This window comes from Perna viridis, chromosome 12, assembly GCF_037379345.1.
Source record: "Perna viridis isolate PV_CMFRI_1.1 ecotype Kerala chromosome 12, ASM3737934v1, whole genome shotgun sequence".
Lineage (NCBI taxonomy): Eukaryota > Metazoa > Mollusca > Bivalvia > Mytilida > Mytilidae > Perna > Perna viridis.
In genome coordinates, this window is record NC_142456.1 from 26,070,129 (window position 1) to 26,085,381 (window position 15,253).

General features: G+C 32.4%; 1 protein-coding gene across 4 annotated transcripts in view; it reads right to left on the reverse strand.

Moving 5' to 3' along the window:
- The window catches only part of LOC148601832 (uncharacterized), a 28,527-nt gene extending 25,070 nt beyond the window's left edge, over window positions 1–3,457 (reverse strand). Inside the window, exons 1-2 of one of the 4 annotated variants that reach the window (XM_088555100.1) lie at window positions 331–488; window positions 8–40 (exon numbers count right to left, since the gene is read on the reverse strand). Coding sequence is in view for 2 of the 4 variants with exons in the window: in XM_088555097.1 (XP_088411223.1) it covers window positions 3,385–3,439 (55 nt within the window). In the remaining 2 variants the exon portion in view is untranslated. Of the gene's footprint in view, window positions 1–7; window positions 41–330; window positions 512–3,384 lie in introns of those variants that run through there. The other 3 variants (XM_088555097.1, XM_088555098.1, XM_088555099.1) reach the window with 3 other exon arrangements.
- Between the last annotated feature and the right edge of the window lie 11,796 nt (window positions 3,458–15,253).

Below are 15,253 nucleotides of genomic sequence, written 5' to 3' on the forward strand. Positions count from 1 at the left end.
CTTTTACCGTTCTCGAAGCCTTCTCATCCGACAGCCTTTCCTTGAGTATGTAATATAAAACATTAAACCAGTTTTCACTAGAATAGACGTAAATGGAACATGTTAAAGTCATCTATAGACTTGGTACCATAATTGTTCAATATTTGTTTTATTTTTTAATTTATTTAAAAGAATTTTATAAATTATTGGCAGAATTAACATAAATTCTATTTAAAAAAAAACGGTATATTCATTTTGTCGTTTTGGTTGACTTAATATTCACTTATTAATTACTTAAATCCGGACATATACATTGTTACGTCCGAATTTCAAATAGTAAGAAATGCTTACCGTCTATGAAGCATACATTCCATGCATCATTACTTAGACATCGTTGCATGTAGAGAATAAACGATCTATCTGTCTTGACCAAACAGTTATAAACACATTACATAATGTAGCAACAAGTAATATTAATGAGAGATGTGGGAGATGACAATAATGTTGAATGATGACGTAAAAAAATAACAACAGGCTTTTTAATACCATCAAACCACATATAAACTAAGAAAGATGGAAGATAATTGAGTATCATGACGTGTATTTTACAAGTTATTGCATAACCGTGGACTATAAGGATCAGTATAGGATGGCGCGTTTTAAAACAAGGTTTGATATACATGAACACGTTAATATTCATAAATAACATGTTCCAGTGATTAAAACCAGGGGTGTATTGGGAAATAATTACGAAGCAGCAAAGATCTGACCTCCATACATATTCTCATGTACCGTTATATATATCAACCAGATTGTTTCAAATAAGTTAATACATTTTAAACAGTACAACCTTAACTGCAGCGAAGGATAGTACGATGAAATTTAGTTTTTATGCTGTGATGAGATTGGAAAATGCCGAGTTGACCTGTTTATTTGACTGATTGATGGATGAATTGATTGATTGTTTGATTGATTAATTGATTTGTTCTGTGGTCAACGAGAATTCCCTCGATTTACAATCATACGTCACATCAAAATACAGGCAAACATGTATTTTAGATAAACCATATCCACCATATTTGTCATTTGTAACAATTGTGTCAGCATTGATGTAATACTAATTGTATAGGCCCTTTTGTGGTATGCATGCTCAATCTACACTTCCGCGAGGTACAGCTTGAGTAGAACAAAAGAATTTTCCTCACTATGAAGTGTATATTCAGCATGCTCTACGCATGCTCATCGACTATCCCAACGTTAGCACAAAAGGGTCTATTATACACATTTTCTTAACGCTTGATTTAACAGTGAATTTAAATTAGTTGACTATTCGTGTAATGTACATCGTAGCATTCATATACGTCTTGCTAATTAAGATTGCAAATACTTCCTTCAAACTTTGCTTACACCATTCGCACTTCCCTGTTGACAACTTGTGCTAAAGTGTAGTCTACCAAAGAAGTACTACGCCGTATCACAGACACATATAAAACAGTAAAATTTGTTGTCAAGAAGAGAAACCCTTTTCTAATCTATATAAAGGAGCTAATTTACAAAAAAAGTGTAAAATAAAAGGTAAACATGAAATTAATACCTTTGAAGAAAAGAAACTCAAAATAAGTATGAGCAAATCCATCGATTGGTTTGTGGCGTCAGCCTCATATCTTGACCTACACTTAGAAATCGATGGTAAAGGGAAACTATTGACAAACGTAATGACTTTTCATTTAAAATTGTCAATTTTCCTTTCATCTGTGGCAACATTACTTCAGCACCTGCGTATGGAGTGTTCATATCACAATTCATACGTTATGCCAGAGCTTGCCGAAACTACGCAGACTTTTCGTATCACGCTAGAACTCTAACAGATAGGCTTCTGGAACAGGGTTATGTTGCTACAAGATTGAAGTCATCACTACAGAAATATTATGGTCGTCATCATGAACTCGTGAATCGTTATGGTGTATCCATGTGCACCATGAAAACTGATTTATTTAACGGGTCATAGTTTTCCTTTCCTCGTTTGTCTACCCCCGGACTTTTTATGAGCAACTCGGCTGGTGTTTCGAGAAAAGCAGAGGACGCTTACCCTACCGGTGCATCTGGTCCATGCTCCCAGTTTTTAGTGGAGTCCGAGTAGCTCATTTGCTTTTGTTACTTTTTATGTATGATTTTAGTTACTTTATGTTCTTTGTTGTGTATGTCTGTTTTGTCCCTGAATTACATTCTTTTGATTACTGCTATAACCTTTGTTCCCTAGATTACTCTTTTACCTAATTCGTCTTTTTACGGACAAAACATCGAGATTAAAGACAAAGGCAAACAAACGGAGAGATTAATGGACATTCCATTTTATTTTATGCATCATATTTCTAAAAAATTTTTTTGTTTGTTTTGAAGATTCCATAGCAAAAGTCTATATGACATATAAAAAGAACAAGGTTGTGACGAAAACCATGCAAGGACACGCATGGACCCACGTTGTTCAGAAAAAATGTTTTAAAAAGCAACCGAATACAGTATAACCATATAATGACACACTTTAGTACATTCCAGCCCATTAAAATCCCCTTTTCGCATTTTCTGTTTCAAATAAATAAACAGGTCAGCGTTAATATCATCCGTTTGGCAAACGATGGAGTGTGATTCATCACGTTCAAAATGCTAAAGTTATGTTTAACATCGGTTATTCCTAGCATGAATGTGTAATCACAATGTAAATTGATTCCAATATTTAAAACTAAAAAGCTTTTCTATCTTCTAAATGGTGAAATTACAAACTGTTAATTGATTTTGTTGCTGTATTTAAATGCATTAAAGACAATATTAAGAGTTTTTCTTCTGTTAGAATGGCTTATACTATAACCTCCGTCATTTATCACTTTCTTTAATTCATTTCGAAGTCACAAAGTCTTTAGATTTACGCCGACGTAACTCGATTTCCGTCACTGAATGGAGCTAATAATAGGATATATGGGCAATAACAAGACAGAAATGTGACATAACTATTTGATTTCTATTCGTTCTGACAGATAAAGAGACGTCTTGTAAATTACGATTGTATATTTTATGAACTTAACATGCATAAATCAACAGTAACTAAAAAACTGAACTTTTTTTAAAACTTTTCTTATACTATTATTATTATTATTATACTATTTTTAAATTTTCTATTGATAGCATGGTCAGATTCCTTTCCCAAGGTTGGAATCAAAAGACAACTGACTGAAGAGTAATCATTTCTGTTATATTTGTGTATTACGATGTCAATATGAAAATTATTAACTGAGTTGATGATTTAATTAAAGGAATAACTCTGTTGTGTAGTGCTGACTCAACAGACATGAACCAATTGTGAATGTCACGAAATGTAACGTTTAAAATACATGATAAACAATTACTTACATGCAAATTGAACCTTAATCGCCAATCTGCATGTGATGATTTCACACCGACACATGCCCAGTTACGTAACATGCAGACAAAAAGCACGAGTTATAAGATTTATATATAGCATTAGAACTTTACTTCATAAAATGTGGCAAAATTAGCGGAAGTTTTGGCTCGTTTCAACATTTTTTCTTTTCTGATTGTTTTGTTTTGCTGTTTTTTTATTTTATTGATTGATATATTTATTTTATTTTATTTTATTTTTACTATTATTGATTTGGCTTTTCCTCTGTGCGTGTTTTGCGTGTGCGCGCGCGCGTGTGTGTGTTTTCAGTGTTTCTCACTTTCGAGTGACGTCTTCAAACGTCAAGGTTACACAATATATAATCATTATTATCTCTGAATTGTTAAAACAATTATTTTCTGTTATACGTAAAGTCTGTAACATTAATATCAACAAGTAATACTGATAGATTAATATTTTCTATGAAAAGTATTTAACACGTCTACGAAGTACGTTATATTTTAAAATATATTTATACTCAAATGACCGAAAATACTCCCTTCAAATTGCATTGTAACACGTCTAGGAAATACATCAAATAAATACATCATAAAGCATGTTCAATTAAAGTCTCTGTACTAATCAATCAGTAGATACAAAATTACCCTTGATTTAAATAAACTCACAGGAATAATTTTTCGCTTCATAATAACTAGGATCAAGATCACGTGTTTCTCAGTTACTTTATGTTCTTTGTTGTGTATGTCTGCTTTCCATGTCTGGTCTTTGTCCCTGAATAACATTCTTTTGATTACCGCTATAACCTTGGTTCCCACCGGTAGGCTAAGCGTCCTCTGCTTTTCTAGAAATACCTGCCGAGTTGCTCATAAAAAGTCAGGTGCGGGGTAGACAAACGAGGAAAGGAAAACTATGACCCGTTGAATAAATCAGTTTTCATGGTACACATGGATACACCATAACGATTCACGAGTTTATGATGACGACCATAATATTTCTGTAGTGATGACTTCAATCTAGTAGCAACATAACCCTGTTCCAGGAGCCTATCTGTTAGAGTTCTAGCGCGATACAAAAAGTCTGCGTAGTTTCGGTACATATATGATATGAACACTCTATACGCAGATGCTGAAGGGATGTTGCCACAGATGAAAGTAAATTTGACAATTCTGAATGAAAAGTCATCACGTTTGTCGTAAAGTTTGGTCAATAGTTTTCACCAATAACCTTCAATGTTTAAATTTTGAATTATCGTGGACGAGAAATGGGAACTATAGATAAATAAAAATTTGAGCAGAATGAGGTTTTGGTTTATTAAATTGAAGAAATTTAAATCGACAGTCATATTAAAGATCGAATTCAGTACATACATTCGATCGATGACACCGTAAAACGAGCGAACCTGTGATAGATATAATCAGCATGAGATTTATTATTTCACCTTCTTGAAAGCGGCATGAAATAGGGTACTTAATCCAACAATATCAAACAATAATTTAATTTGATTTATAACAACTTTTTTGATTGGTGAACATACTAAGGAAACCAAGTTATTTTGCATAACCTAATATTTTGTATGGAATCCTATTGAAAACTAATTTAGAATCATACGAAATAAACTGATTCGCAGCAATGTACACTTATAAACCGCGAAACCGTTTATATATAGAAAGTGTAAACAAACCCAAACTGTTTATTTGAATAACCTATTAAAAAAATTAAAAAATTACTTTATAAATTCCAAACACTGTGTATAAGCGTAAACTATTCCGAACAAAGTTATTTTGTATAATTAAAATCTACTTTTAAATACAGTGTTATCACTTGGAATTTGTATTCCGTCTTGAGTCAGATTCCATCTAGACTTGATAAATACACATAATATTAATTAATTTTAATTGATTGTCCTTTTTGTCAAATGATTAAAAGGTGCTATTTCTCTCAACATGTATAAGTAAGGACAATTTTCTCAGAACAAACAAAACAGAACAGAACAGAAGAGAGCCTACACAAAGTGAACGTTTGATGCTGCATGAAACGTTACTAGTTTCATAGTTGGTTATATCCGAGGTTTGATCACAAATGAAAATAATCTTTGATTAATTCCAGTCTGTGGTTTTCTAAACAGAAAATGATTTGTATAGACTGTTCCAGTAGGTTAATTTGTTCATGGAGATAAATTGGTTGAACAATCAGGCCCCGGTGTCACTTGTGACAGTTTGTAGACCATTTAAGCCTTTTCTTGTATGTTTGGTCAAATAAAATATATGTGCACGTGGTAGAGGCAATTTCAAAAAATAACTTTTCTGTCTCCTCTGGGTGTTGTAAAATGCAATTAATTCTGTCAGTTTATATAACTCAACTGATCTATCATGTCCCTATACACAAAACACTGTAATGCTTATTCTTCCGATAAGCAGGTCATTTTCTTTTACCAACAAACAATGTACCAGACGGATGACAGTACGGCTGATTGGAAGCATGATATTCCCCATAACACTTATGAAAATGTTCGGTTAATTGGCTAACTTTCATTACTATGAGATTGTATCATCAGACAAGTCATATTATAATGGTTTGTTCTTTCGAGAATAGGATTTGTTTTTACCTAATCTCCCATATGCATCTAGATTTTGTTCATTTTTATTTAATTATGCAGTCAATAGATTAATTTTGCTTATTGATATGTGTTATATTGTGGCGCGTCCTTTTGAAAATTGTTGATATCTATTGATGTTGTACTTTATTCTCAGAGTGAAAAGATCTTCATATGGTTGACCGTGCACAAATCATTTTTCAACACAATCTATACTGTGTCGAATATTGCAGAAAAATTCGACATGATCTTATTCTAATTGAAATGAATTATCATTGTATCCATGTTTATTTGTTTAACTTAAACTAGGATCCGTTTGGAATAATTCTATATGCTTGTAAAAGATAGCAGTCGCTTCATACAAGGCGTGTGATGTACATTAAATTTTGACAAATATATATTGAAAACATGGGAAGTGTTGAAGATACTTCGAATAAATATATCTATACATTTAAAGCCACCGCGCAAACGCATTTGATTGGTGTTTTTTTGTTTTTTTTAGGGGGGGTATGTTTTGGGGGGTTATGTTTTTTTGTATTTTTTTTTTTTTTTGTTTTGTTTTGTTTTGTTTTGTTTTGTTTTTTTTTGTCTGTGTTTTTGTTTTTGTTTTTGTGGTTTGTTTGTTTCTTTTTTCTGTTTTGTTTATTTTTTACTTAACCCTATAACATCATTTCTTTTTCAAAATAATTAAATTAACATAAGAATGGTTTATCTAGAAAAGATAATTACAAAATGAAAAAGAACAAAGATTGCTAAGAATCTTACCTCTTCATGATCGTCGTATTCTAGGAATGCATGCGAATACTTAAACGATAATGTTACAATACATTTGTTGGCGCTTTGAAAGTACTGTGATTTATTTGTCTAAAGACTCTTTTGTCTTTAAAAATATTATTGCGTAAGTGTGTTTTAATGCAGATACTTTATGTGGTTTTCTGTGATCCATCATTATATAGACTTCCTCTTATCAGATGAAAGATGCATAGATAATTTATCCGTCCCTCACTGAAGCTCGCTTTCAAAATCATCATATTATTATTATTATCATGTTATTAAATGCACCAATCAGCATTACCAGTAGAACTATGAATCTACCATGCTGACATACATTTACTATAGCGCTTTAAAGTCTCGTTCTTTATTTGTTTAAATCAGGGATGTCTACTATTGATAGTATTCATAATAAAAGACCGATTTGGGAATGGTATGCTACTTCAGAGTACATATATATTAAGACGAATTTTAATTCATTGTTATTATCAAAATGCTACATTATCACAGTGAAGAAATATTCGTGCATCATATTTTTCTCGTCCAATTTATGAATAAAGATTTTTTTGTTCATATTATAATAGCCTTTTCACTATAAATGACTACTTCCTATGTTTTTGAATGGTATTTAGGGACCCGTTCTCGTGAATTCGCATGGCCATATGACGTGATTTACAAGCCCATTTTCAAAACTATATACCACTGTCATATTCATTACTAAATCCTAAGTAGAAAACAATTTATTATGTTTCGAAGATTAGAAGCTGTTTTTGGTCTTACCTTTAAAACGTTTTCACAAACCTGATAGAAAAGCTGATAATTTAGCGGAGTGAATTAGATAATATGTATCAGAGTCTAGATCTGTTAATTATAGTTCCATGATGTTCTTTAAACAAAGATATTGGGCTTAAAGACGTCATTGAACTAACAAATGGTGCTGGCTTGATTACTATCCAGCAGTTATGCTATAATTAAATTGTATTTGACCACATTTGTCAGTAGTTTGTCAAATGCATATTCTAGTTGTGTTAACGATCGAATTACTGAACTTTACTTCGTATTAGTATCAGACAACATAAAATAGTACGGCCCAGAATGTGGCCATTATATATAGGGGTGGGTCCAGTATTCAAGTCCTAGCGAAGCAAGACACGAATTTTTATTTATTTCATTTTTGGGGGGTGTATTAGTGTGCCTTCTTTATGCTATCCTTGAACCCAAAACACTACCCAAAACACTTCTTTACGGAACAACAAACAAATGGAACGCTACCAATTTGTTCTGTTTTATAATTGAAACCATCAAAGCAATATAAAACACGGTAAATTTCTGCACTGAATGAAAACTGTATTTCTACCCACGGCATCCAATACTGCAGTATATCAATATGACTGATCATGTTACAAAATGCTTAAATTATTGAATATTCACATTTTGAAATGAACGCTGTAAAGTTTGTTTCATGTCACTTTAAGACCATTCCAAAAGGTATTCCATGTATCAATATTCATTCATCAACGCAGAAAGAGTTGACAGGTAGCGAATAAACTTTGACGCACGGAAAAAGATTCAAAGATATTTAATCCAGTCAATCTATAAACATGTGTTTCTTAAACAAATTGTCTAATTTGTTAATCAATGTTAGTTCAAAGTATGAGACAACAACCCTATAGACAATTAAAAGGTCCACAATTGTAAAGCGGATTTTGAACAATTGAAACTTCACCTAAGGTTGACTATGCAACAACAACGTTGTTATGTAAAAGCTCCTTTACGTATTAAGTACAAACGTTCAATGCAACTTTCAATGCAACTTAAACTGGCCTTTTTGTACGTAACATCTGTACTACGAAGATTATTTTTGTCGCAAAGAAAAGCGGTAATTTTCCGTTGAAGCATTTCAACAATATTTAAAGAATTTGTTGCATTGCCGATTTTTTCAAGGGTTTTTAATCGATATTAATTATCAATTTTTTTTTTTTTAATTTTGGTACTAGACCAACAAAAGTAAATGACGTCGCAATAATTCAATGTAACAAAAACAAACAAAATAAATGTGCCACAAGCCAATATTTCCGCATGCTATTACCTCTCATCTGAAGCATTATAACCAAACGCTTAAGAAATTTAATGATCGAAAACTAAATTATATACAAGAATCACTCAAAACCAAAATAATCGAAGCAGAAAGACAAATCAGGCACTGGTTAAAGCAGGGAAATAAAAATGTGTCTTGCGAAAACGGTACTTTGAGAACATGAAGTATACAAATGTATTATACTTGTTAGATACTTTCTGCAAATTCCGTAAATTACCATGGTTCAATTCATAACACACATTTATAACAGTGGAACCGTCAAAACCAAATCTCGTTTGGACTGTCTTATTTGTTCGCTGTTAGTCTTTTAATTTAATTTACACATGTTCAAAATTCTTAAAATGGGTTTTAAACAAAATATTACTGACAGGTTTTTGCTTTTGTTTTTGTTTTTGTTTATGTTTGTTTGGTTTTTTTTTGGGGGGGGAGGGGGAGGTTGATTCAGACAGGTTTCGTTGTAATATGAAATGTCAAAATATCTTTAGTTTTCGTTCCATGGTATTTGTAGAAATTAATAACTAAGGGTTTAATGCATTTTTTAATTCCAAATTACTAATTTCGGATGATTCCACTACTGACACTTCGATATTTTTTGCTGATATCGAAGGGTATTCACCAAACCAGTAGTCACATTTGTCTGACTAGTTATAATTAGTTATAACTAGTTATAATATATCACATCGAAATTTGCCGTAACATATAATGAAAAACCCCTAACAAAATTGAAACAAAACACTTAAACTTCACTCCATTTAAAACCTCTTTATGTAGCTCCTTCGACATACTCTGATAAAACTTGTTGGTGTTGGATTTAGCTCCCTTTTTTATTGTTTTTATTTGTTCCTCTATACAATTATTTTTCATTTTTAACTTCCGATGTTGTTTCTATTCTTTTGCAGCAGATAAATGGTTACCTTGAAACATGTATCCAGCAAACAGCAATTTGAAATATTAATATGATTGGTGTTTTTGAATTATTAACTACTCCTACATGACTGCATTGAAAGGGGGTTTGAAATATTGGATGTTAATCTTCTGTACATTCATTTTGAAATACGATGGCATAGTCAGCAGTAGACAAATCTCATGAATTTTAAGTACCATTCTGTGGAAGAATCAGGCGGTGGATGGCACATCATTTTTCTCAATTTGGTCTTTTATGCCTCATGTGCATTCAACACATGTCATAGTTTGTTTGTTTTTTTTTTTTTTTTTTTGGCATATGCCACACCTCATACACATTGTGCCTGATTCTTAAAATGAGAAAAAGTGTAAGTTTTGGTGAATTGTACATATTATTTTGATCATTTTATTTCTGTGTTGTGTTTGTCTGCTTTCCATAAATTGTCTTTGTGCCTGGTTAACATTATTTTGACTTCCGCTAGAATCTTAATCCTCCTGATTACTCTTTCTAATACAACTTTACAGACTAATACTGTCCTGGATAGTATTAAGGTACGACATCGACAGCAATGTGGTAGCAATTCCTAAGATTTTGAATGCTAGCAAAATATAAGATTTATCAGAAAGTTTTGGAATCTACAATGTATTTCTGGTCATACAGTTCTGAACAGTTCTGAGTTTGTTTAATTCTAGCAACTGTTTTTTTTTTTTTTTTTTTTTGTCCAATATTTAAAAGTGATTTTTAAACTAGCAACGCCCCTGGATGCAAATAAAAAGCAAAAAAAATTCCTAATTCGAACGCTGTTTCCGTTTTCCTTTACCTAGCTATTGCATGTATTTTGTTTTAATATCATATCTGTTAGACATGAATACAGAGGAATGTGTTTTATAAACGTTTTAAGAATAAGAACATAAAACACCGGATAAGTGCATTGACATCACGTTCGTAAACATTGTTTTGAGTACTTCTTGTATACAACCAAATTGTGGATTTAGATCTTCCTTCATATTGGATTATTATGCTGCTAAAGAGAGGTTACTCGTCAAAACAGGTGTACAGCAAATCTACATACATATATATATAAGTGATTGGTAGTTTTTTTTTCCAAAGAGAAGTATCAATATATTAATTGCAAATCAATCAAAGTGTAGAACAAAATTTCTTAAAAGCAGCCTTCTGCGTAAATTAACATTCTTTTTTTCAAAAATTTCATTTGAAGGACGTTAGGTACAATCATTCAACGCTTTGGCTAGAAGTAGAAAGCCATATGGATATGAAGAAGAATATTTCACATACACTGCAGAAAGTCTGAAATACAACAGTAATAAAATTATCACTTTTCTTACAAGTGAATTTTAAAAAAATCTTACCGGACTACTGTAAATATCCAGATCTGGAAAACTTGACGAGCAAGACTCTGCAACTGGCAATGGGTCGATCACGAGTTTAATTTCTGTTTCTAGACTGCTGTTTACACTTCTTCAGAAACTGATGGCCATTGATTTGACGTAATTTGTAATATACATAGGTCCATAATCACTTTCGATAGATTGGGTATGTAGGATGGACAAGGGAAGTCTATTTATCTTCCATACTGTCAATCTCAATAGCATTAAATTAATAACTTTGTAGTTCATCATGTTTTTACGTTAGTAATGATTATTTGTTTTTTCCTAACAATAGGAGGTGATAATGTATTTTTCTATTAAGAGTTTTATTTACAGATTTTTAAGGGTAATAGCAAGTCGGGCAATAATAATAGGTTGATACAAGTCATGGCGATTTTTGTAAATCTTGCGGAAAATTAGAAATTGTAATTTTCATATACTTTATAAAATGCATCCCTGTATTGTATTTACTTTAATATTGGAGTAACTGAGTTCGTACTTTTAATCTTGTTATTATATTTATTTGATATTATTCTCCATCAAACCAACGTAAGAATTAAGTCTTTTAACATCTTTACTCTAAATTTATACTCCTTCATTACTTTGATAAGATTAACTTTGTACTCAATAATTTATATTTAAGAAGGTAGACCTAGGGTAAGGGACACATCTCGTACAAATCCTTGGAGCATTGTATTCAGCATTTTGCATCAAACTCGTGTAAGCATCAACGTTACTTGGATTGATTTCATTCTATTTCAAGGGAAAGCTTGAAAGACTTTGGTGAAATTGAATATGATACAAATATATCACTGATTTCAAGAGCATTGTCCCTTATCCAAGGTCTATCTTCTTAACTACCCGTCCCCATAAAATTCACACACTGCCAATGGTAAGGTGATTCATGGTGAAAACCCACTACAACAAGCAATGCTCTTACAGTTGTCGTTTTCATATTCAGATCTGTACAATAGAGACAATCATGCATTAACCTTCGACTAAAATCAACCAAATCAAATAAAATCAAGAATGATAACTCTTGCCAGAGTAATCAAGGGAACCAAGGTTATAGCGGTAATCAAACGAATGTACTCCAGGGACAAAGACCAGACATGCAAAACAGACATACATAACAAAGAACATAAAGTAACTAAAATCATACATACAAAGTAACAAAAGCAAATGAGCAATTCGGACTCCACTAAAAGCTGGGAGTATGGACCAGGTGCACCGGTAGGGTAAGCGTCCACCCACCGAGTTGCTCATAAAAAGTCAAGTCCGGGGTAGACAAACGAGGAAAGGAAAACTATGAATAAATCAGTTTTCATGGTGCACATGGATACACCATAACGATCCACGAGTTCATGATGACGACCATAAAACTTAACATAACTCGGTTCCAGAAGCCTATTTGTTAGAGTTCTAGTGCGATACAAAAAGTCCGCGTAGTTTCGGCAAGCTCTGGCATAACGCATGGGTTGTGATATATGCAGGTGCTTAAGGGATGTTGCCACAGATGAAAGGAAAGTTGACAATTCTGAATGAAAGTCATCACGTTTGTCGTAAAGTTTGGTCAATAGTTTTCCTTTACCATCGATTTCTAAGTGTAGGTCAAGATATGAGGCTGACTTCACAGTGTCTGTAGTATCTTTATCTCAAGTTCTTTAGGGTAGATGCGATGTATCAAATCCCCGAAATTAGGATTGTTTAAAGATAATACGTCATCTGTATAGCGGAAACTGAGATTGAAGGATCTAGCCAAACGATAGTCTTTAGCAAATTGCAAAAAGCGCAACACCAAAATGAAAAACTGTGACTGGTTATGTGGTCTGTAACTGATTCTGAATAAGAAATAAATATAAATTCGGTAGGTTTTGATATGCATGAATCACCTCCTGATTTTTATAAAGACTGCTACTTAAAGATCTAGAGTGTTTGTGTACAAACATTATTAATTCAATGGGTAAAAGAGAGAACAAATAAATAAATGAAGTTAACATGTTTTAAAAAAAAATAGAGGCCCTTAGATTATGAATTGCTTACGCGGAGACTTAAAATCATTCAGTTGTATAATTTGGAATAAAACGTTCATCAATTTAAAAAAAAAGTCCCAATATCATTCCAGTTATCCGTTGTGTAATTTGAACATCACCAAAATTTTATCATTAGTAAAGAGCATTTAGGTCAATTTTCCTATAAAGTTTAAAAACATTGGCATTTGTGATCTTAGAGGAGTTTATCTTTAAAATGATAACATCAAAATAGCAAAAAGAAAGCTTTTCGCGAAAATACATGCATGGTTATATTACATCATGATGAATACTTTAACCCAAGTCAGAATTTGTCTGAACAAACCAGTTGAAATAAGTTTGCAAAAACTGATGTTTGACCCCTGCTACCTATTCTTATAATTAATAGCAGCCATGTTTGTCAACGGATCAAAATACCCTATAATGATCATATGCACAATACCCTAAGAAACATGTTAAAATTGTTTGGTATGAATCCGCTTTAGTTTCAGAGGTAGCATGGGTTAACAAAATTTCACGAACATTTCATAGTGAATTTATTTTATTTTACTGAACACTTTTAATAATGTCTGTCGTTCCCATCCTCTTTTGTCATTTCTAGTAACAGTAACCATGTTTGTCGACAGATGAAAAATCACAACATCGGCTCTGGGATTATTAATAACACTATAACTACGATAAAAAAGTAGTTCCTCATCTAATTCAGTATTTTAGAAGGGTCTCGCAGTGAACTGTTCTTATTTTTCTTAATGTACATTTTGTATGCTGATTCGGTCAAGTAACAACCTTTTATTGAAAAGACATTCAAACTCTGTACAGTTTAAATAAGCAATGAGATAGGTTTTGCATGTACTTGTCTGTGAATGTGAAAACATTTGTTCTTGTTGCTTTGGCATATAACTATAGCCATTACTTAGTGTCCATCTTTGTCACAAATATCCTCTGACGCTACTGCAACAATTAAAATCAAATTTCTATGAGTGTTTCTTAGAGTATTCGGCCTAAAATAAAGGCAAACAACTGATTACAGATCTGTATGATCTATCGTAATAACTGCAGCCATGGTCATCAGCATAACAATAAATCTTACGACCCGTCATAGAGCTATTCCTCCTTTTATGCCTTTTTGCATTCTTGAGTTAACTTGAAAAGTATGGAGTGAGTTTGAAGAGGTCAATTTTCAGATCTACATAGAGAGGACCTGATCTTTTCTCAATCAGAATTATAGAAAAATAGAAGTGCTTTGTACTAATTGACAGCTAGGCTGAGCAAGATTTTTATTGTGCCAGCTCACGGAAGCCACGGACCACAGGGACGTATGCCACACCTCAAGGACACATTATTCTGACTCCAAACCTAGACGGAGCTCATGATGAAAAGACAGTTTCTCTGCGATTTAATCATTTATTTTTATGCTCAAGAGAAATGAATTAGTTCATTCATTGACCATATATATAATCACTCGTTACAACGTTTAGTTTTTCTCATGAATAGAAAGCAGTTAGATTTACTTGCTGGTAAGAATTTTTCAAAAAGTTATAAAAACGGAAAGATCGGGAACCACCTATATCGCTTTCCTAAAAGGTAAGGACATGTTCATAATTTTCTTTTAAAAAAGTGTTAAATTAGTCATATGTTATATAGTCATTGTGGATCACAATAGTGTAACCTAACAATTTACGACTAATTGTACACTTATGATAAATCCAACCACTGATGCTTGAAAAAGTAAGTCGTCTCTCTATTTTAAATGCGCGGTACTTCTCTGATGTCATGCCTTGAAGCGTCGAGACAACTGCATCAATACCGATAGACAAACAACTTTGAAAAATTGGCTTCATATGTCGCATTTTCGGTAAAAATAGTAAACATTGAATAAAAATCTAATAAACTACTAATATACAGCAGATAGAAGGTAACAAAAAGGTCATTATTATCAAGTTTTGTTTTGTTGAGGTGTATGAATAAATATGATAACCATGTTTGTTAATGGTTTTATCAAATAACGTTGAATTACATAGTGTCATTTCGTGATTATTGAGGTTGATTGTGCGGAGTAGCGTTTTTTTTATTGT